The sequence below is a fragment of the Poromitra crassiceps genome (assembly GCF_964638095.1).
Source record: "Poromitra crassiceps genome assembly, chromosome: 9".
In the NCBI taxonomy this organism is placed as follows: Eukaryota; Metazoa; Chordata; class Actinopteri; order Beryciformes; family Melamphaidae; genus Poromitra; species Poromitra crassiceps.
Genome location: NC_139630.1, coordinates 36,350,071 through 36,373,418, shown reverse-complemented (window position 1 = coordinate 36,373,418; position 23,348 = coordinate 36,350,071). Strand labels below are relative to the sequence as shown.

The 23,348-nt window shown below is 43.4% G+C and overlaps 1 protein-coding gene across 2 annotated transcripts; it reads right to left on the bottom strand.

Moving 5' to 3' along the window:
- Positions 1–156: 156 nt before the first annotated feature.
- On the bottom strand, positions 157–22,853 carry lbr (lamin B receptor). Of its 2 annotated transcripts, none has more exons than XM_083643231.1 (14): positions 22,739–22,853; positions 16,709–16,883; positions 15,175–15,348; positions 14,069–14,143; positions 12,233–12,410; positions 11,794–11,990; positions 8,859–8,913; positions 8,287–8,481; positions 7,541–7,644; positions 5,574–5,699; positions 3,973–4,141; positions 3,406–3,486; positions 2,841–2,963; positions 157–2,366 (listed from the first exon to the last, which is right to left on the bottom strand). In XM_083643231.1, the coding sequence occupies exons 2-14, from the start codon at positions 16,871–16,873 to the stop codon at positions 2,206–2,208; spliced, it is 1,803 nt and encodes a 600-aa protein (XP_083499357.1). In that variant the 5' UTR covers positions 16,874–16,883; positions 22,739–22,853; the 3' UTR covers positions 157–2,205. The 2 variants fall into 2 exon arrangements, with proteins under 2 accessions (XP_083499357.1, XP_083499358.1); XM_083643232.1 differs by having other exon boundaries at positions 15,193–15,348.
- Between the last annotated feature and the right edge of the window lie 495 nt (positions 22,854–23,348).

Here is a 23,348-nt window from a genome sequence, read left to right as displayed (position 1 = left end):
GTGGGGTGTCTCTAATATTAAAGGCCTCTGGCACTCCTGATCCATTCCAGACCATCACCATCTGATGAGATTTTGTCATTGTCCACCACTGAGCCTGTAAACACCCCTGAATATGTACCAGTCAGACTGTAAATGAACAAAATCCACACTAAGGGGTTAAAGGGAAATACTGTAAATCTTTATTTTATGCCAAAACACTTGTACAAAAGCTTTCCAGCCACTGTCACAGGTTTGATCCGCCCCATCCAACAGCCTGCTGGCTCATTCATTGTCATCATATCAAAGTACATCCAACTTATTGTTTCCTATTGACAGAGTGCCAACCTAAGGAGAGAATTATCACCTGTTCTATTCATGAAAAATGAGTGAAAACAAGGCATCTCAATGATCTCTCTTAATACTTGGATCAGGAAACGGGTAAACATTTTCATGCTATTTCATGCAATTATTCAACTTTAACTTGACCAGTTTCATATCAGACCGGATACAGAAGGGAATAGAAGAGGCAGCCATTTTACACTTCTTTTGTGAACTGGGGTTTTGAACTATTGTCCACAAACACATAGGCAGATCTAGCTGTAAACATAGATGGCTACAGTGGTCAAAATTAGGCCGTTAACTTAAAAAATAAAAATGGTTTAAAACCCAAATAAAGCAACTTTAAATAGCTACTGAGAAACATAACTATTACTTAAAATAACGCGATAATAAAAATCTATAATATTTACATTGCATTTCATCAGCATGGCATATAAAATGCTACCTAGTCTAGTGAATGTATTGCTAAAGACTTTCTCATCTACAACTGCGTGGGCATTAAAATACTTTTTGGGTTTGCAAATGCGCATGTTACATAGATGCTGACGCAGTCAACAGGTGACCGCCACACTACACAACACAGTGCTGCATGTTGTCACAGTATAAACTTCATAAAAAAAATCGTCATACGACCTGTTGAAAGTTAAAGCTTAAACAAACAAGAAGCAAAATTATGTGACAGCAATGCCAAATTACAGCTTATTTTTTTGACATGGAATATATGCTCTAGAAACCATGTGAACAGAGTTGAGCAGGAGAAACTGAGGATGGTTTTATCAGCACCACAAAAAAATAAGGAAATTATTTAGATGGACAATTCCATTAAAAATGAATGGCACAGCCCTGATAGTGCCACTTCCAGTGAAATTATTGTTGGGGCATGGCAAAAAAAAGAAAAGAAAAAAGAAAAGGTCTACCGGTAACTAATTTCCCCCTCTTCAACGGTGACTACATCACGCTCCAAACTACACAACACTGCCCCCCAGAGGGAATGGGGAGGAAGGAACCAGACAGTGAGTGAACCTGAGGTAGCAAAGCCAAATCAGACAGACTTTGGATTTGAAAATGTATGAAAAAGAAAATGCCTTTCATCGCATTAGTGCATTTTTCTTAAAACCTCCCAAAATCATTTTACACTCTCAAGTTAACACTACATTTCTCTATATAAAATTATACACAACACAATTATTATTATTATTAAGACAAATACCTTCAAATGCAACTTTATGACAAAGTCCTGGGTCCTGAGAGAGAACATTAGTCCTACTAGTTCCACTGTACAGGTAAAAATGTAGCATTTTAATCCCATCTTTCACAATATACACAAGCAGTATAATTATACTAGGATAGGAAGGCGTACTTACAAAATTCCTTCAAAAATAAAAGCCAAGCTGATATTGAAACATTTTCAATATGGGAGTAAAGAGTCAAACTTATCAAACGATTATGCAATTGGTGAGCGTAAAGGGTGTGTTGTCTTTTTGGAGTAGAAAAACAAATGTGTATATACAAAAATATACATCCTAACAAGACTTTCCCAGCAGAGGCTTTTCTTTTTTGCCAATTTCGTAAACTTTTAAACAAATATTTTCTAGTAAAAAAGGCAATAATTCAAATGGTGCATATACCAATAGCCCCCCCCCCCCCCTCATTAAAAACATGAAATGTTCTCCTTCAAGATTTTCCAGATTCAAGCTTAAAAAAATTCCTGGTTTAAATTTGTGAAGAAAAAAAAGGTAGAAGGATTTCAAAAGTCAAATTCAGTCAGTCAATCCATTCACGATTGCGTTTTCTTTTCTTTTTTCAGTCTCTGGTGAGCCTCTATAGCCACATGATGATATTTGGACAGAAAGGCCTGAGCTCGGGAGTGTCCAGCGGCGGGGTTCCTCAGTAGACGCCGGGGATGATCCGGTAGCGGACGGTTCGGCAGTACTCGTCCCACGCCGAGCCGTACTTCCTCCTGCAGTCGCTCATGTCGCGCGAGTCTCGGTGCACGAGCAGGATGATGAAGTAGATCATGTAGTACCACGGCAGGAGGTGGCTGAAACCTGCACACATGGGCAGGGAGAAGGGGGACAGAATGGATGTTTTAGATTAGAAGACCTACTTTTGCTCTCTTCTGCTCATACCACTTTAGGTTCCCACAGAAAAATACATTCGTAGACAGCATTGATCTCTTGGGGGAAAGATGCATATGGCTACTGTTTTGAGGCATTTTCAAAACTGCACTGACTAGCCAAAGGAGGATGCTTCAATTACAGGTGTAAACAAGGTGCCGTTTGCTGATCAGCCCAGAAAGGAACTGCATCATTCATGAGGAATGGCATGTTTACTCAACTGCTACCTTGTTTTATACCATGGTCTGAGTGAATACTTGTTTGTTACAATCTATTCCACCTCCTCCTCTGATGAAGCATTATTTTTGTTAAATTCCCAAGCATCTTCATACCAGACAATGATCAAATCCATTTTCTATAGAATTTTTAATGGTTACTTTGTGGTGTGAAAGTAGAACAACTCACCACAGGGTAGGGACCAGGCCAGAGCCATGGTGAGGTCTCCCAGGTAGTTGGGGTGGCGAACGACACCCCACCAGCCAGACACGAGCAGACTCTTCCCTGTAGCTGTGGGGATCGTCTTCAGATCTACGAAGGCAGACAGAGAGAGAGAGAGAGAGAGACAGAGAGAGAGAGAGAGACCAACAAAATGAGGCACATTTTAATAGTGTCATTAATCTGATTTTTGAACACTGTTTTAGCATCAAACTATACTGGCAACCATGTATCAAACACTATTACTGTGACTTACATACTAAATGGATTACTATTAAAACAAGCACAGATTATGTACACTATTGTGGGGCATTGGCGACTTATGGAAATCTGTCATAAATTGTATTTATGCAAGACAACTCAAGCATCGAAGATAACGACAGAGCTCACGAGTAACTCATGTAGCTCATGAGTAACTATAATGGCTGTTCCACGCCAGTCATTTCCCCTTGGAGAGCGACAGACAAACGAGTAGGAAGAAACTGTCATTGTCTAATGAGGACATATTGCCCCTCCAGCCTGGAAGAGAACGTACGGGCTAGTTCGGGGTCTGATGGGTTTCTCCTGAAGTTGTTCTTCTGAGAGTTGGATTTCCTGAAGATGTAGAAGCCGAGGACTGAAAAACAAATGAACAAACCTTTAACATCTGCCCAGAGGGGGCCAGCCTTATACAAGTCAGTCGCTCAACTTGTGAAACTGGGCTTGGCTTTGGCTTGGTCAAAGAAACCTTTATTCAGTCACTTTGGCAATATTCATATTGTCTACAGTACAGATGATCCTTTTCTTTTCTTTTCTTTTCTTAACATTACTCATTGAATATCAATACATGAAATTGGGAAAAAGTCAAAAGATTAGCTAATCTAAACAATCCAAATGGAAGTCTTTGGTTATAGTTTCTCTTTCTGCAACTCGGGGCTAAAGATAACGCTAGTCAAATACTGGAAAATGCGGGCTAGTTTTGGCTATGGCTAATTAGTCTGAAAGCTCTACATTTGGCCAATGACCACATTGCGCTGGGTCAACCTTTTCTTTCTACCAACGACTTTGAAACTGACCGATGAAATCCTGAATGAGTCAAGTCACATGCTCTGTTCCTACTTACGTTTGATTGCGATGATGGCGACGAGCGCGGGCAGGCCCAGGGCGTTTGGGTGGCTGACCAGGTAGTAGGCCTGCAGGGTGTAGGTGAAGGGCACCCACACCAAGTCCCCAAACGCCAGCATGAAGCCAAAGCCGTCGTGCATCAAGTCCATGGTGGTCAAGATGGCCTCCTAGGAGGGGAGAAATACACAACCGCATTCAGCCATCATTCATTTGGTTAGCATGACAGAAAGCACATGTTTCTATAAGCTCCTTCAGGTTTTTATTCTAACCTGGGGCCGGTTGCACCAACTGGTCTTACACTGGTCTTAAGCTAAGTTGGTCGTAACTTTACGACCTAACAGCTACGCCGGTTGCACCAAGACGACTTAAGCCTTATTTTCACTAAGACCAGGCGTAACTCCTACGCCTCGTCAGGAGGAGGCGTAGCAGAGATCTCCGCGGAGACCTTTTTGACCGTCATCGTCGTAACACCGCCAGTTCGCCGTCTTTGAAAGCACGACGTTAGATTATAACTAACTAGTTGTGTGGCTTAGCCTTCCCAAATGTTGCCGTTACTTTTTTAGAATGTAATACATAGAATTGGGAACGTTACATTCAATTTCATTCAGACTCCCTGACACTAATCGCCGCCGCCATTTTCCCCCGGGGCTTCCACAGGAGGAGGGGGGTGGGAGGAGGGAGGGTGTAGTGACGCACATACAGTAGTGGGTGACGGCGCGAGGCACATGTGGGCCAATCAGAGGGCATTCCCCGACAATTCACATGAACGCGCATTGCTACGACCAGCGTAGTTAAGACCAGAGTAAGCCGTGTTGGTGCAACAGGCGTAAATCCATGGTCTTAACTAAGACCGACGTAGGAGTTACGACCAGGCATAGTTAAGACCAGTTGGTGCAACCGGCCCCTGGGCATGCTTTTTGGGATAGTTGGATTATTTGACGTGCGGTTGTCAGTGTATTACCTACAGCAGAATGCGGTTGGTGCGCTTCCAGTTTGGAGAAGCAAAGCAATGTACTGCTGTGAGAGGGCAGCAAAACCTATTTTAGCCACCTAAAAGAAGACCCACCTATATCAGTATCAGTTTACGTGTACGTTATATTACAATTTTCAGCACTTTACCTTTGTGCCAAACAGCCCTAATGGCACTACATTTTCTCAACTGTAGAACCTTTGTATTCCTACGCATGCCACGCATTGTATTACTCAGCACCAGCACTTTCTAATCCAAACAGAGATCTGCGGTGTAATACAATGCATGACATGCATATGAATATCGAAGCAGAACATTGCTTTGCTTCTGTGCCACGGCTACTCTCTGCTTCTCCAAACTGGGAGCGCGCTGACCACAATCTACTGTATGTAATAGACTTAACTATTGAGAAGTACCTCATACAATCCCACGTCAAATAATCCAAACTATACCTTTAAGTCTTTCCTTGTTTTATCATGTCACCTTTGTTTTGAGTGTAATCACAGTGCAAATTAACCAGCTACACTTTTAAGCTACTATCCTAGAATGTCTTTCAGCTATGAAGTTTTGCGTATACAGATTAAGCACATGTAGCCATCTGTGTTTGTCCCGTGTTGTGCCGAGCGTACCTCGTTCCACAGGCCGTCCACCACGTAGAGCAGCTGGAAGAGGTTGACCAGGATCATGGCGTGGGACGGAGCCTCCAGACCCTGCTGCTGCATCTCTGCCAGCGCCATCGCAAAGTTGATCACACACTGGACAGAGAGAGACAGAAGAAATCCATGAATATTGTGAATAGTCTTTAGTTGCCTTTTTAGGTTATTCTACAAATGCTATACAACCATTTGAGGAAGAAAAAAAAGTGACCTGCAAACTATCATTCACACTAGGGTTGTGCGATGTCATGAAAATACCCATCGTGATTGTTTTACAGTGAAACATCGTTTTGGACGATGGCATCGTCGCGGGTGGGGGGAATAATTAATTATTTATTAAGTCGCTGCGTTGTTGTAATTCCATTTGGGTAGCCGCTGCAATGCGTTCACGTTAACAACACAGGACAGCTGAGTTCTATGATACCAGCGGGCTTGGGTAGGCTATTAGCCTCTGCTCTGTGCTACAGCACAGAGCCAGGCGACTGAAGTGGGCAGTGGCTGTCAGTACCAGCCATTTGAACGGCGCAAAACAAATAACGTTAACGTTACAGATCCTCACCAACAACGTGTGTGTGTTGAATTTAACTAGCTGGCAGAAAACTGACTGAATTACTGGCTGATATAACGTTAGATTCGCGTGGGCTTTTGAACCTAGAGAGAGTTTAGGATAAATGGCTAGAGAAATGCAGCTGCTGTAACAGGCGAGGTAAATTCACAGTTGAAGACTTGTACTCACTTTGGGTTGAAAACAGGAGAGAACGCGAAGTTTCTTCTTTGTCTTAAAAAGTTTTCACAACACAGCCGACTTCTCATGCGCTGGGGACGCCCCGGCGACATTAAACAATCGCACCCAGTTCAGAGAAGCAGTGGAGCGGAGGGGGGGGAGTGGAGGCTTTCCTGAACTGAACTGGGCGCGCTTGTTTAATGCCGCCGGCGCGTCCCCCGCGCGTCACAGTAAGTGGACTTGGCCTTTTTTATTATTAAAACGGCACAATTTTAATTCGAACAGATAATTAATTATGATGATCCGATGTAGAAGGCTCAGAGGTCGATGGGGGGTCGGCCCATCACGATGGTCGATGCAATCGTCCCAACCCTAATTCACACGTTTAAAGAAACACTGGGAAGCGGTACTGAACCTGCTTATGTTTAAGGGTTGGAGACTTAAAATCCATTGCACATTAAACAAAATTGACCAAATGAAATATGAACCCTTTAGTGAATGAAAGATAAGATGGTGGTCTGCATTTTATATCAATAGTTGTATTAGTATGGAGGAGCAAAAACAATGTATCACTGTCCACTTACAAAGGCGCTCTCTCAGCTAAAACTGCAGTGTGAATGGATGCAATTCCACATTTGACCACCAGAGAGGGGTACGCATGTACATAATGACAGCCACTACTAGCAGACACTGCTGTTTTGTTTGGGTAGATATTACCTACACCAATTCTAGCATTAACAGAGAAATATGCAGCTTAAAAAGACAGAGTCAAGGACAATGATTTCAACCAATACAGATGAGCCATTTTGTGACCAATAATAAAGATCGTATTCAAAGTGATGCAGCCAGCAACAGAAGAAAGCTGATGCCATACCACCCTTCTATAACAAAAGGAAGGACCCCCCCGTATGTAGAATGTTTTAGTTTTTTGCCTAAAACACAATTAGAGGCGTAATCTTTCTCCAAGTCTATATGTAGGATACATTTATATCAAACTGTAGCTATATACTACTAGAAACAGAGCGCGATGCTCATCCTCATCGCTCATTTCTACCATGCCTCGTTGGTTTGCCCTCGAGGTTTTGCAGACACAGGTCGGCCGCTGCACGACCTCGCGACCATCACCCGCTCAACTGAGCAATTGTGGGTCGCGCCAACTTTTGCCCAATTATAGTAGGATGGCTAAAGTGTGCCTTAGTGTGCCATGACAACTCACCCAGCCAATAAGTCCAGGTCGCATCTCACAGAAGAATTTCAGATCAAAGTTTTTGATGCGGGGGTTGAGCTCACGTCCCTTGAAAAAGTCGTAAAGCACATTGCCTGGGGAAGGTGAGGGAGAAAGAAGAGAGATCTTTGACATGCTCAGCATACACTGTCACCACACTTGTAGAGCTCAACAGACGTATCCAGGCCCGGAAGAGAGTTTCCCATTCCTTTTCTCCATAGACATTAAAAAAAAAAATGAAAAAATATATATATACAGTATATAGTTTTAAGGCTGGAACAAAGCCAACCCGTGAACTAGCTGTATCGTGAGTGACCATAAAACATTTCACTTGGAGCAAAAAATTTAAAATAAAAAATAAAAACGGGGGGAATCCCCCGCCCACCTTGTTATTTTTTGTTTTTGCGCCAAGTGAAAGTGAAAACTCTCTTCCGGGGCAAGAACTGTCACGTGACGTGACTGTTCAGCTCTATAGTCGATCCTTATATCAAATCCTCGTCAACAGATTGGAGCGTGGAAAAACATATAAGGCCAAAACTCCAGCTAATGAGACAAGTTGTAAAATACATTTATATAAAGTGAGAGATTTTTTAAATTCCGATTATTTCCTGACTTTCACAAAATATATTGATCAAATTTCCACGCTGCACCAGCCTTGAATACAACCAAATGTCCGTACTTTTCAGCCACGTCACCACTCTTGCCATACACCTACACTCCGCTCTCCCACCCCTTACCGGAGTTTCCGCCTAGTGCCAGCTGGTCCGGCGTGGTGTAGCGGGAGCGGACGTACAGGTAGACGCTGAGCAGGAGGGAGACGAGGAGGGAGGCCACAGCCAGCTGCAGGAAGTGACTGTGGATGTAGGCCAGGTCGACGCCTAGGTAGGCCGCCGCCGCCACCGCCACGCCGCTCGTCACAATGGCAAAGAAACCTGGAGGAAGACACAAGAAGAAAGAGAGAGAGAGATTTAGATAGAGACATGGAGAGAGGGGGAAAGAGATTGAGAGAGCAAAAGAGAGACACCAGGGAAGAAAAGGTGGACAATGATGTCTCTCCTCCTAACACATGAATGTGTTGACATGATGGTTCAAACTTGCTTAATATTCAATAAAAACACAAAGAAAGGACATGGTAGACAATTATGTTCTGGGGTCTAATGATCTTTTACAGTTGATAGAACAAAAATAATTCATTAATTCAACTGGAGCTCGAGTGGGAAGTTTAAGACACTAATTGGTTGTAATGGAATTTGCTTGATTTGCTCCCAGTGGAAATCAGAGACAGAGTGCTCTCCTCACGCAGCCTCACCATTGGTTCTGTACTTCAGCCTGTCCCCAGAGCTCAGCGGCATGCCCTCACTCAGCTGGAGAGACAAGCACAGAGAGAGGAAATAGTTCATATTAACTATGACATCATGCCCTCACTCAGCTGGAGAGACAAACACAGAGAGGAAAGAGTTCATATTAACTATGACATCATGCCCTCACTCAGCTGGAGAGACAAACACAGAGAGAGGAAAGAGTTCATATTAACTATGACATCATGCCCTCACTCAGCTGGAGAGACAAACACAGAGAGGAAAGAGTTCATATTAACTATGACATCATGCCCTCACTCAGCTGGAGAGACAAACACAGAGAGAGGAAATAGTTCATATTGACTATGACATCATGCCCTCACTCAGCTGGAGAGACAAACACAGAGAGAGGAAAGAGTTCATATTAACTATGACATCATGCCCTCACTCAGCTGGAGAGACAAACACAGAGAGGAAAGAGTTCATATTAACTATGACATCATGCCCTCACTCAGCTGGAGAGACAAACACAGAGAGAGGAAATAGTTCATATTGACTATGACATCATGCCCTCACTCAGCTGGAGAGACAAACACAGAGAGAGGAAATAGTTCATATTGACTATGACATCATGCCCTCACTCAGCTGGAGAGACAAACACAGAGAGAGGAAAGAGTTCATATTAACTATGACATCATGCCCTCACTCAGCTGGAGAGACAAACACAGAGAGGAAAGACAAACACAGAGAGAGGAAAGAGTTCATATTAACTATGACATCATGCCCTCACTCAGCTGGAGAGTTAAAAACAGAGAGGAAAGAGTTCATATTAACTATGACATCATGCCCTCACCCAGCTGGAGAGACAAACACAGAGAGAGAAAAGAGTTCATATTAACTATGACATCATGCCCTCACTCAGCTGGAGAGACAAACACAGAGAGAGGAAAGAGTTCATATTAACTATGACATCATGCCCTCACTCAGCTGGAGAGTTAAAAACACAGAGAGAAAAGAGTTCATATTAGCTATGAGATCATGCCTTCACTCAGCTGGAGAGACAAACACAGAGAGAGGAAAGAGTTCATATTGACATCATCAGGGCATCCGCGTAGTGCAGTGGTAGATTCCCTGCCTACCAACACGAGGGTCGCAGGTTCAAGCCTTGGTCGGGTGTCGATACAGGCACAATTGGCAGTGTCTGCAGGTGGGAATCTGGATTAAGGGTATTTGTCCTGGTCGCTGCACTAGTGCCTCCTCTGGTTGGTCGGGGCGCCTGTTCGTGGGGCAAGGGAACTGGGGGGAATGGTGTGATCCTCCCACGCGTTATGTCCTGCTGGTGAAACGCCTCGCTGTCAGGTGAAAAGAAACAGCTGGCGACTGCACATGTATGGGAGGAGGCATGTGCTACTCTCCCCAGATCAGCAGAGGGGGTGGCACAACGACCGAGAACTATGCACTCCTAGTTCAGGATTAGAACAGATGACCTTCTGGTCACAACTTTGCTTCTAGGCAGGGTGCAAAATAACTTTTCAGTCCACCGGCCAAATGGCTAGTCCTTGTTCAAATTACCAGCCACTCAATAGATTAGCATTGTTTTTTTGGGCTGGTGAGTGAAGCAAATATAGCAGGCAGTCCACTTGCATATCTTACCAGTGGTGGATGGTACTAATTCTGTGCCCTGCTTGTAGGATAAGTTAAAGTTTCAATCCATGAAAAAAACAACACAAGTGGTAGGTTGTGAGGGGGAGTAGGAGACTGAAGCTTAAAACCCCAGAACACACACATCACCTTTTAAGGGCAAACAAAGCTTTAAGAAGCCTCAATGGATGAAAATGGCACTGCTGCCTTCAGTGCCTTGCACAAGGAACCAATAAAACTATAAAATATGTAGTACATTTCACATGATCATTGATGTGAGAGGAGAGGGTCTGTGTGACCCTCGGGTCGGGTGGTCTGTGTGAGACTCAGGTGGTCTGTGTGAGACTCAGGTGGTCTATGTGAGACTCGGGTGGTCTGTGTGAGACTTCAACAGGCAGAGAAGCAGAGGAAAGAAAACAAGAGCTGCCATTCTCCTGAGTGTTACTCCTGACGACTAATCCAATTTCTGACCTCTGCCACGGCTAACCAACAGTGAAACCAAGTCATGTGATGTGCCAAGTCATGTGACGTGCTGCGCGCAGGTCATGATCGGTTAGAGGCGTGTGTGTATTTCCCACTCCACTGAGTATAGGGTGAATATTGGGTGGCTGTGCAAAGTACTCATTAAATAACTGTATGGAGGAGAGTTAAACAAAGAGGGGCCTTTCTGCTTAAATGGGAGAAGAAAGTACAGAGGAGGCGTCTTTGCGAGAACAATTCTCAATTGACGGACATCTGCCAGAAGGCTGTTACAGGGTATATGCAGGAATCCTGACGTTAAATTCAAAAAGACCTTTCCAATATATTTTAATTAAGACCTCCAACGCCACTTTAGTCACATCAGCGACAGGGGTGTAAACACAAGTTTCAACACAATACAATATTATATCGAATTTTTGGACAACGATACAATATTTGCTGATATCACAAAGTCTGATACGATATCGATTCAATTCAGGGGTCTGCGATCGATACGGGATGATATTGTATGCTCATTTAACACAATCAGCACAATAGCTACAAAATGTAATACCTCTCAAATGGTGATTAAGACTTTTTAAGGGCCAATGTGTCACTTAGAAAAAAGAAGGGGGGATGCCAACAATGATTGAAGCAAAGTCAGAAAACTACTGTATTCCTCTCTCATGTCAATAATTGCTTGGAACATAGTTTTTGGTATTGTCAATTTCATATTTTATTAAAGTGTGTAGTGATTTTCTCAACATAGTGTGCAAAAAAAGAAGAAGAAAGCAACTCAATAGTAACTCACATCTGTATGTGTGCAGTTCAGCTACTCTCACTCACCTTTCCGACAGGCAGGACGTACAGGAGGGCCTGGAAGAGGATCCAGAGGAGGACCATGCCGAGGGCCTTGGCGTCAAAGAAGGTCTGGAGTGGGGGCAGCGGAGGGGGGAAGTTGGCCAGGCTGGGATCCTCCAGGTTGACCTGAAGCACCACGAAGAAAACCCAGGCAGGCAGGAAGAGCAACCAGAAGACTACTCCTGGAGGCAGAAAGATACACAGCATGGTTATTAATATTATCATTTCTGCTGGATTTTAAAATTCTTATTTCAGTTTATTAAAACATTTTTGCATGCCTACTGTACCTTTATCTTAGTTAACTACAATAACCTTGGTACAGACACACAACAACTTGACCTTGAATACACTTACACTTCCCAGCCTGCTTGTAGCAGACAGGCAAAAATAAATAATCATAATTCCTGCCCCTCCCACAAGCTACCTAGCCTGCCTCCAAAGTCCAGGTGGGTGGTGGAGGGGGCAGCAGGAGCAGCAGGCTTGGCCTCCTCCTCCAGCTGCGGCTCGACTTCGGCTGCCTTGGCATCTCCATCGTCCTTCCGGCGGCGCAGGTTGTAACGTCCCTGGTTCTTCTCAGGCTCTGCCTCCACCTTAGTCTCAGACTTTTGGAGGAAGGTTTAGGTTTTCAATATTGGCACAAATTGATGACGCGCACACACACGCAAACTGTGTGCAAGATAATGACATTCTCTTCCGATTTGGTAATTGTAAAAAGCATTTTTTTTTCTTCTATTGATATTGCAACTCTATGACAAAGTGTCAAAAGAAACGTTTAGGGAAAAGGAATCTGTGAAATGCTGTTCTGTTCTGGGGGAAATTCAGTAACACAGTAAACATGATGCTTGAACACAGCCTCTTTTTGTCCTAATCCTTGTTTTCTCACGGCAATCCAAAACACTTGAGAGCTATGGTTGGTTTCACATAGATCTCTGAGTCTTTGCTTGTTTAAGCAGAAACCTCTGACTGCGGCCCTGCCTGGTGCTTTGCACAGAAAGCTTCTAGGATTAACGATCACTCCACATAACTAGACGGACTTAAACAGTGACTCTAGTCTAGATGCATACTGGCATCAGATCAGATTTCCTGCTCACGGATGTGATTAAGATACAACAAGAAAAAACAGGAAAATGGGGAAATGTTCATTATACTGTAGTTGAATGAGACTCCTGTATTCAAAAGCCTGTAAAAAGCACATCAGTGTGCATTATTTAGATTTTCATACACAGCCGTGAATCTGATAAGCTGTCTAGTTGTAAAAGAAGGCACAGTAAATACACGACACGTGTTGGAAGGCCATGTGACGGGCTAAACCAAGCACGTTGTTGTGAGGGGAGCCTCGCTCCGCGGCAAAACAAACACACACACACACACACGGCCCCCCAACATGCATGCATCATGACATTCCATTAGCTCTTAGCTACGTAAAAGCCCATTCACAATCATGCAGTGAGTAGCGCCTGGAACATCAGGTGTTGTCGACTTGTAATACAGTCTACCTGACAAAAGTCATTTGTGAACAAGCATGTGGAAGAAGAGCTAAACCTATCTGGCATTAGTGCCTTCTGTGTCCCATTATAGAACGAGAGATGCTTGGCATTTAGAGGGTTGTTACAGACTTTCTATTTCAAATATATATATACTTTTTCCAGTTTAAATTATTGACAGATTTTTTTTTTAAGGTCAGTGTTTCAATGCAGGGTAGGAAATTAGCGGGGCTCCGGGGAAAACGCCTGTCATTTTTTTTTTATAACTGCCCTTGGAATTGGGATGACAGGGGCTTTTAAATGCCCCCATAAAATAAAGAGTTAACTTTCTGCATTTTAACATGACTCTGTATTTACAAAGCGTGTCCGGATTTAATAAAGACTTAACTTTCCGTATTTTAACATGACTCTGTATTTACAAAGCGTGTCCGGATTTAATAAAGACTTAACTTTCTGTATTTTAACATGACTCTGTCTTTACAAAGCCTGTCCAGATTTAATAAAGACTTAATTTTCTGTATTTTAACATGACTGTATTTACAAAGCGTGTCCGGATTTAATAAAGACTTAACTTTCTGTATTTTAACATGACAGAAATGTTATGCAGCATGGCAGAGGCAGAATGCTGAAATTTGGCATGGAGGTCAAGTGGGTGAAGGACGGTGTGTTTATTTTTCCCAAACCCATGAAAGAACACTAGTTATTTGAGAGAGAGAGAGAGAGAGAGAGAGAGAGGGGGGGGGGGGAGGGAGAGGGAGAGAATTCAGCTCATTTACCTTGTTAGCAGTGTCATTCTCCTCTTGATTTTCATGCCTATTGTTGCTATTGTTCTCAACTGGCTTTGTCACTTTCTGCCCATGAACCAATGAGGGAGGGATGGAGAGAGACAAAGAAAACAAAACAGCAACGTGAGGGAGAGACAGAGGGAACGTGACGATGTTACGGTCAAAAGCCAATAGGATAGAGAGTGTCCAGGGTCCAAAATTAACCTGTTTGTCCACCGGCCAAATGGCGAGTGAATGTTTGCCACTCAATAGATTAGCAATGGGGTTTTTGTTTGGCAGGTGAGTGAAGCAAATCTACCAGCCACTTGCATATTTTGACCAGCATTTGGCTGGTGGCTGGTGCTAGTTTTGGACCCTGAGAGAGAGACAGAAACTGTTCCACATGTACCACAATGACACTGACGGGGGTAATCGCCACAGTACCTGTGACATTTTGAGGATGAATTGGCAACGGGAAAAAATGCTGGGCAACATCAAAGCTGTATCCATTAGTGCCAGAACTTTAATTCACGAAACGTAATATCATGATAAAAAGCCTGTGATAAAAAAAAATCTATTGATAATAACCTCCTCGTCCTAGGTACCCCATGCCCAGAACAACTCATTTGGGATCCTGGGAAGCAAACATTTCCCAATTCATTTCATTACAAGTAACTTTTTCCTTCAATTGAATTGTGCTGCAAAGCGATTCCAGCCAGAGCAAAGAAGTGACATTGGCAAGAAGTGAAAGCTAATAGGTCGTTCCATTGCAACGTCAGCGCATAGCAGCAGAGCTACGCCGCCGCCATTTTGGACTGAAAGAGACGATGCCAGTAAAACGTCCCGCCTACAAAGTGCCGTACAAGAGTACCTCTACCCAAATTGCCTGTGTTCTTCTTCCCGACAGAGAAGGAAGTTTGGAGGCATTTAAAGGAGGCATTTTCAGTCCAAAATGCCGGCAGCGCCGTTGTAAAAAAAAGCACCAGAGTTGCGTCTCTTGCCTTCTATACTCTTTGGAAATTACGAAATTCAATGTCTCCACTTTCTGACAATACCCCCTTCTTCTCTGCATCCCCGCAGTGATGTGGTAAGAGTGGAAAAGCAGCTGTCCCTCTTACCAGGGGGACGAGCCTGACCTCTGGCGTGTCCTGCAGCTTGGAGTCCTTGCGGCTGGCAGCTGTGCGGGAGCTGGACAGCCGTGTGCTCCGGGCCGGGGAGCGCGAGCGGCTGCGACGGCGGCCCGGAGAGCTGGAACGGGAGCGGGAGCGGGAGCGACGGAAAACGAAGGTATTCTGGAAGCGTCAACAGAAACAGAAATGGCAATGTTACTGCTGATGCTTCATTACACAGGTGAATGTGTCTGGAAAAGGACAGTCATAAGTCACAGGGTATAGCGGTTAAGTATAGTATTAACACATTTTTCCCCCTTGCGGCACGTTTTAAGGAAGAAGCAATTGCGGCCACCAATCAAATTAGTTCGGGGGCGGGGTTTTCCCGGGCCGTACTAGGAACAAATGTTGATCCAGGAACGACACCAACTAGGGCTGCACAATATATCGTTTCAGTATCGTCATCGCAATGTGCACATGCGCAATAGTCACATCGCAGAGCGTGCAATGTCAAGTAAGGCAAATTAACTCATAACATACAGTAATGCACGCCCTCTCTGTGATGTTCTAAGCTCTTTTCCTACTAACTATAGTACCTTTACTCACTTAGGATCCTGCAACTCACCCTGGCTGCGGCTAAAAACACACTCACTTCCTACTACGTCAACCGTGCACGTTACCCACTAGGCCATCTTCTTAAACAGGCAAGGCTTGATAGACCCATTTAAGACTTTTGGTGAAAATTCCTGTTTTTTTCATATCGCAATATATATCGCAGAATAAAAAAATATTGCAATGTCAGTTTTTTCCAATATCGTGCAGCCCTAACACCAACGCTGTGATATCAGGAGGTGCATTGTGCACGACCCCCCCCTTAAACAGCTGTTGTGTTGCCACTTGCCAGTACAGCAATGCACAACTCTCATGTTTCTGTGCTAGAGTGGAGAGAATGGTGCTTTTAAAAGCCTCTCTGTGTTCAGCTCTCAGCACTTTTGTAGCTTCTCACTGAATCTCTGTGGTTTGAGCTTTAGTTTCTGTTTGTACTTTCAGATTATCTGCTTTATTTAACCGTTTCCCGACCGCTTTCAGCCATATCGGAGCAGTGTCATGCCATGTTACTGCTGAGACGATGACAGCATTTCCTGTTGCTGCTGCTTAATAATAAAAGCTTTCCACAGACAAACTAGCAGAAGGCATATTATTGTGAAGAGCTGGTAGGAAATGCAATGTTTATCCACTGTTTTAACAGGGACTTTGGACCATTAGTAGTGGCCAGAGCAATTTAGAGAGAGAGTGGCGTCAGCGGAGGACCAAAATGCGTGACTCATTAGCCAATGAACAGCCAGGAAGGGGTCTCGCGCTACTTTTGAATGCTAAAATAAAGCTAAAAATCAAAGTACAACACAACCTGTCCATTTTCCTGCAACTCGACAGTGCTGCTTAATTCAGAACCTTACTTCCTGGAACTCTTGAGAGTAAAAAAAAAACTATATACACGGTTCTGGTAGTGGCTAGTGCCTGCTGCCACTGCCTTTGGGCCTACCTTGATGTCTTGCTCCTTGAGCTCCAGCTCAGTGCCATCCTTGTAGATGACGGTGTAGAGCTGAGTCTTGGCATCAAAGCTCAGCACCTTCACCTGGTAGTACAGACCGCTGCCGGGCCAGCGGCCCATCACCGTCTCCCCAACCTGGTACTTCACACTAGGCATCCTCACTGACCTGAGAGAGAGAGAGAGAGAGAGAGAGAGAGAGAGAGAGTGAGAGAGAGAGAGAGAGAGAGTGTGAGAGAGAGAGAGAGAGAGAGAGAGACACACACACACACACACACACACAGTGTGAGAGAGGGTAAAGAGAGGGGCCGGGTGAGAGAAGACAAGAGAAGAAAGTACGCAGGGAGGAAAGGGCAGAGGAGATTGAGAAGAAATGAACAGATAGGGAGGAGGGAGTGAGTGAAGAAGATCAGGTGTAACTTGGAACTGTTAGGCTCCATCCTTGGTGCTGCCAGGTTCAGTTACAGTAGTGCTCGCTATAGAATTATCAGAAAAACAAAAGGCAATTGCCAATACTGCCATTTGATCTGGGGGGGAGGAGGAAGGTGTTTCAAACAGCTTCTTAAAATAGGCTTTCTTGTGTTGAGCAAATAAGAGTACAAAACGAGTTGCAGGTGAATTTGTGTATTTTCTCAAACTGAATCTGAAACTAAGTCATGATAATCCAACTGTGTGTGTAGGCCATTTAGTTAAAAGAAGATAAGTCGATGATTTATGCATCAGCATTATTCAGGGGAGCGGGGCAGACAGTTTGCCATTGACAGGTACAGCGCAAAAGGATGATTTGATACAAAGGCAGGCACTGTACTACACCTGTTTCAGTTTCCTGCACCCTGAAACACAGCATGAGCTCAAAGTCTAACATGGACAGTCTGCTGCTTCAATGAGAGCAATATACTGCCATTTGAAAATATCAGTGGGCTCGTTGTCACTCAAACTGCTCTGGCACTTACTTTCTCTGTCTGTCTGCTGCAAATTTTATGACTTTTAAAGCGTTTTATGAAAACAGTTAAACACGCATTTACATTTCAAAAGTCATACAACTGGTCCTCATTTGTGAAGATGATCTTGCTGGACACAAACTTTGCTGTTTCATAAACTCTTGTTAACCAATAACCACAGACCTTATTTCATGCATTTAACCGAAATTCCCATACAAAAATCCCATTGGCTTTTACACCTATGAACCAGGAAGTGCAGGGTCTTCTGGGTAAGCCTACAAAAATGTCATCCCTGCAGTACTCTATTTATGCCTAAACAACATAAGAGCGTCATCTCATCAGCCCAGAGACTAATAAACAAATGGTAGCAAAATGTAAGTCCTTCTATGCTGGAAGTTTGGAACTGTAACAAGCTCAGAACTCAAATGGACTGAAGCAGATCAGAGACAGAGACCAAACCCCCAGTACTACAAGACTAGCATCCCAGTGATGTCTGGGCTGTGCAGGCATGTGTACTTCAGAATGTTAGCTATCAACATGTTAAACCCCAGGGCAAAATATGGTGCTGTGCCTGCGGCCAGCCCCAAAAACCCCGGGGGAATCCCTGAACAAGAACATAGAGAAGACATTCAAGACAACACAACATACTGCGCCTGATTGAATGAAGCTTGTTGATCTCCACAACTAACGAGGCAGCAGAGTGGAATCGGTGGATTAATAGCAAGGATCTGCCCTGCTGAAATATCTTTGAGAAAAAATCGCTACCGGCTCCGCTGGTGCTGCTACTCTGTAAGTGACTCTGACCTCTCTATGGAGGGGGGACAGGCGAGAAGAGAATTTTCCTACAAGGATCGATATATCACATTATATTACTTTTAGACAGATTGCTTTGCTTTCATAAAACCTGCTATAGAAATAGACTATTTCAATTTAGAAAAATATATTTTGATTATGGTTCCTTCCTACACATTGTCAATTTAAAAAAAATCCAACCAGTCACCAGACTTTGATTTGTTTTAAAGATTTTGTCTGGTGGGCGGGCGCCGGGAGGCCTGGTGGCTCAGTGGTTAGCGCTGTCGCCTTACAGCAAGGAGGTCGTGGGTTTGAATCCCCATCCCCGGTCCTATCTGTGGGGTTTGCATGTTCTCCCCGGGTGCCACTGCCTCCCACAGTCTAAATATATGCTGTGTTTGTGTAGTGTCGTTGTAATCTAAAGTCAAATGTATGTTCAGTTGTGTGTAACCTATGTTGTCTGTAGATAATATATGACGTAGTTAGTAGACTGTGATGACCTAGACTATGTAAAGCTTAGCCCGACAGGCTATAAAGAACATGCTTATTTTAAAACTCATATCTTTTCATAATATATTTTTCCCAGACCCTATGTTCTTGACTGGATGTGATGTGATTTTGTTTGGTATTTGATCAAATGCATTAATACTGACAGGCAGCGGTGCAGCTGGGCAATAAGAGCATCCATCTATCTGAACATTAAAGGAACACTCCGCCCATTTTCAACCAGCTTTGTATCATTAGAACATCAGTAGTATATCAGAAAACTGTAAACTGTTTTGAAGTCTGTCATTTAATTTGACAGTTATTGAGTGTTAAAGTGTGGACCAGTGACATCACTGGTCCACATTAACTCAAATTAATAATTCATTAACTCAAATCAACTCTCAATAACTGTCAAACTAGATGCATGATGAATAGTTTGACAGTTATTGAGAGTTGATTTGAGTTAATGAATTATTAATTTGAGTTAATGTGGACCAGTGATGTCACTGGTCCACACTTTAACACTCAATAACTGTCAAATTAAATGACAGACTTCAAAACAGTTTACAGTTTTCTGATATACTACTGATGTTCTAATGATACAAAGCTGGTTGAAAATGGGCGGAGTGTTCCTTTAATATCTTCTTCACATCAACAAAAACCCTGGACTCAGTCAAAATGGGTCTACATTCACATTCAGGCATGTCCAAAGTTCGGCCCGGGGGGCAAATGCAGCCCCCCCGTTCAGCTAACAGTGACAGCACTCTCATACAGTTTGCAGACAAGCACCAAGTAGGAACAACACAGGCGGAACTAATGTTTTTCAGATGGTAAACAAAATCCTTACAGTACAATTGTATTGTATGTGATTTTTTTTTATAACCCAGATGATGCGTGAAGCAGCTGCTGGCCCCCAGTATTTTCAGATGATCTAATCTGGCCCCCATTCAAAAAAGTTTGGACACCCCTGGTCTACAAGACTACAACAACATAAAAGCTATGATTATGCCTGTATCATTCAGAGTCAGACCTGAAGTTGAACCACAACATTTTCCATACTTTTCAAATTCCCAAAGTATTCAAGACTTGGAATGATGAAATTCAGTTTTAATACTTTTCCAGGGCTGCGTAGGAAGGAAGTCGGAAACCCTACCATTATAACCACCATCTTCGCTTCTCCTCTTCAAGTTGTGTAAAATGATAGGCCTAATATGTGTTTAAAATCGAAATGCAATGCACGCATTGATTCCTTGCATATTGTAGATATGTTTTGGTCAACAATTTCCAAATGAACATTTTGATAGTATGCACAACAACATCCATTAGCCAACAGTTGAGATTGGCTAAATCCCACTGTAGTGTAGTGTGTGCACCACTGGACACAATGAGGTGGCCAGGCAAGGTCAGCAGTATGGAACATTAGTGAGCAGGGAGGCTCAGTGTGTAGAACACCAGCACACAGTACTGTAGAACTGCTGACAGGCCCGTCCCCACTAGGTTTACCCAAAGCCGTCGATCTGAAAGAGTTCTGCCATTCAAGTCGCTGCAGGCTGGCAACTCTACACCAGCCACTGACTGGACATTTGCCTACTGTGCCTTTGCCAGCAGGTAACCATACATTTGAGATCCTCCTTACTCCTTTCCTACATTATTAGTTGGGCTCATAAAATAGTGATAATGGCTGGTGTGAATTTATTTGACAACTGTGGCCACAAAATAAGATGAATGCCCTCCTCTCCTACCCTGCAGATACCAACACTTAAATTTATAGTGCTTCTTGACAAAATTATCAACTAATGTTGAACTAAGCCAGTTCAGACAAAGAATCAAATGACAAGTGTTTCCCATGCCTATCAGATAGGCCTACCAGGCTATCGCATTGGCCAAAATAATAAAGTAGGCCAAAAGATGCACACAACATGCTTCTGCTACTCTGCATCACTTTCCCCCGCCTTGGCCTGCTAGTGCTACAGCCAGCCTAAGCACCTACTACAGGAAACACTGCAGTACAGATCAGTTGTTTGAAGGAAAGAAACACTGAATATAGAACTGCAGGTTTTCAACCATTTCAGGGCAGCCTTTAGAATCAGCAAAGACATTTTGGATTCCACCTCAACCACAGTTTATCACTGAAAGTCTCTTGTCAGCAGTCACAGTAGTTTAAATTCCAGTGGTTAGCTCATAGTGCCGAGTGGTTAGCTCAGCACTATGCTTCAGTGTGGGGCATGTATATTTAGAAACTGCTTGAACATCAGAATTACTCAAGATATTTTTTTATGCTCCATCTACCATGAGGTGTTCAAGAAGTCCTCAACTTCATATCCTCAGCCTCGAAACCCTTCATGGTTAACTTGACAAATGGGGAGGGGAGGAAATGAATGGCTGACAGCTATTCTAGCCAGCACAGCAGTGTCATTGCATTCAACTGACATACCGTATACACACCTCTTCAATCTCCTGTAAACCGCGAAGCCACAATACACAACCAACTACACACGCAAACACACACAAATCACAGCAAAAGCTCCCAGTCCATTAAAACAACATACCCCCCCTGTAAAGGCCAATCAAGATCACCACAAATAATTTAGAAGCAGGGAGACGCAGAGTCAACCCCCCCAATCCACTGGTCACAGTAGTCACTAATCTGATCCAGTGAAACACAACATTCCATAACAGCAGAGTGAAAACCAAGTCAGTGTGACACACCCAAAGCAAGTCTCTCTGTAGCTGTCCTGGCTCGTCTGTCACCCAGTTCCATATGGGATCAGTATGGGATGTGGAGGTTAGGGCTAGATCGTGACTGACAGTCTCCCATCAGACCCAAGGCTGGCCGGATGGATGAAAGGATACAGGCTGTATAACGTGGGTGGAGCTTTCAAAATAAGTCAGGCACCCCCCTTTGTGTTGAAAAGTGCTGTTGAGCTATGCTGGAATGCAGCCCATTGAAGTGTAACATGTGAATGAAGTTGTTAATCTCATCTAGTGCCGGAGGCGATAAGCAAAGCAGTAATGTTATCACAGCACTGACGTGTAAACGGCAGAACAGCTGTTACCCTCTAACTTACATTGTGCCAAGTTTTCGCTCGCCCAAAATAAATAGTTAAATGGTCTCAACGCAAGCATTACGTTAACCCCCATTATGTTAAAATGTTTAACGGAATTGTAGTTGAAGAAGTAGTTAACTGCTCCTTTAACAAAAATGTCACTTTATCTACAAGCGATAGAAAGCAAGGGAGGGAAAACGTCATGCATTCAAACGTTGTTGGCGTAGCTTCAAACCAAACGCATCCGCCAAAAGTCAAACCATGTTTTAGCGGCAATAGATATTATAACGTTACGTTCATTTCAACACAGTCCAATTCAGTCCTCTCGCAGGTTACCGTAGGTTTGTGAAACATAAGGAGGAACACGAATACTGCCGTGGGCTAAGGTTAGCATTTATTTGATAAAGTGATTATTTGCCTATATCCAACGCCGTCTATATCCGGAAACCCTCTTGCTACGTCCCGTTATATGAATAGCTAACGAGGTGCAGCATTAGCAAAACATCAAGTTTGCATGTCATGTGCATTAGCTAACATGCTTAGTAAAGGGTTAAAACGTTGCCTGTAGCTACAGCTGGAGTTAAGGGAAACAGGGAGAGCTACGGGAACAAGTTAAGATTCCAGGAACTAGCCGGAGCCCAGCAGACAGCTATCAGCTAACGTTAGCTACAGCTAGCGTTAAGCCCTCATTTCCCAACAAAGAGACATGTCAAAAGAATCGCGATGTTGCATTTGAAATAGGGTACGGATTCACTTACCTTAATATTATGCCTATAATCCCAGTGAGTAAACCTGATTGATATTCCGATAAAAACGAGGAATTAAAAAAATAAAGATATATTTTACAAAAAACCGACTTTGCTTGACGTAGCGCTTTCTCCTCCCTCTAGGGGTAAAACCAACCAGTGACTAGGATGGCGCGAAGGCTGCTGATTGGCTTGTCCAGCATTCATTTTAAACGGTTCTGTTTTCTCATTGGTTAACGGTGGATTTTAACTGAGAACAGATTGGGTTTCAAGGGAGTCACGACTACTTTGTTTACCAGTGTCAAATTACCACAGGGGAAGGGTCAGACAAAAATGGCAATGCTGTAAAATCACTAACAAGTGATCCAGTGTTTGTTTTAGATCACCTTTTGTTGTTTGTGATCCTTTCTGGTAAGCCTTTTATAAAACCAGGAGGCCCATAATATGGAAGCAAGCATGTCCAATATTTGTTACAGTAACTTAACTTATAAAATCATAAAAATCAGTGCAATGCATTACTACAGGTTAAATACTAGTGATAGTGTACCATTATACAGCAAACTATTGCTTTACTTTAATTAAATGAAAATACTGTTTTCAATATATTGAGAAAACACACATT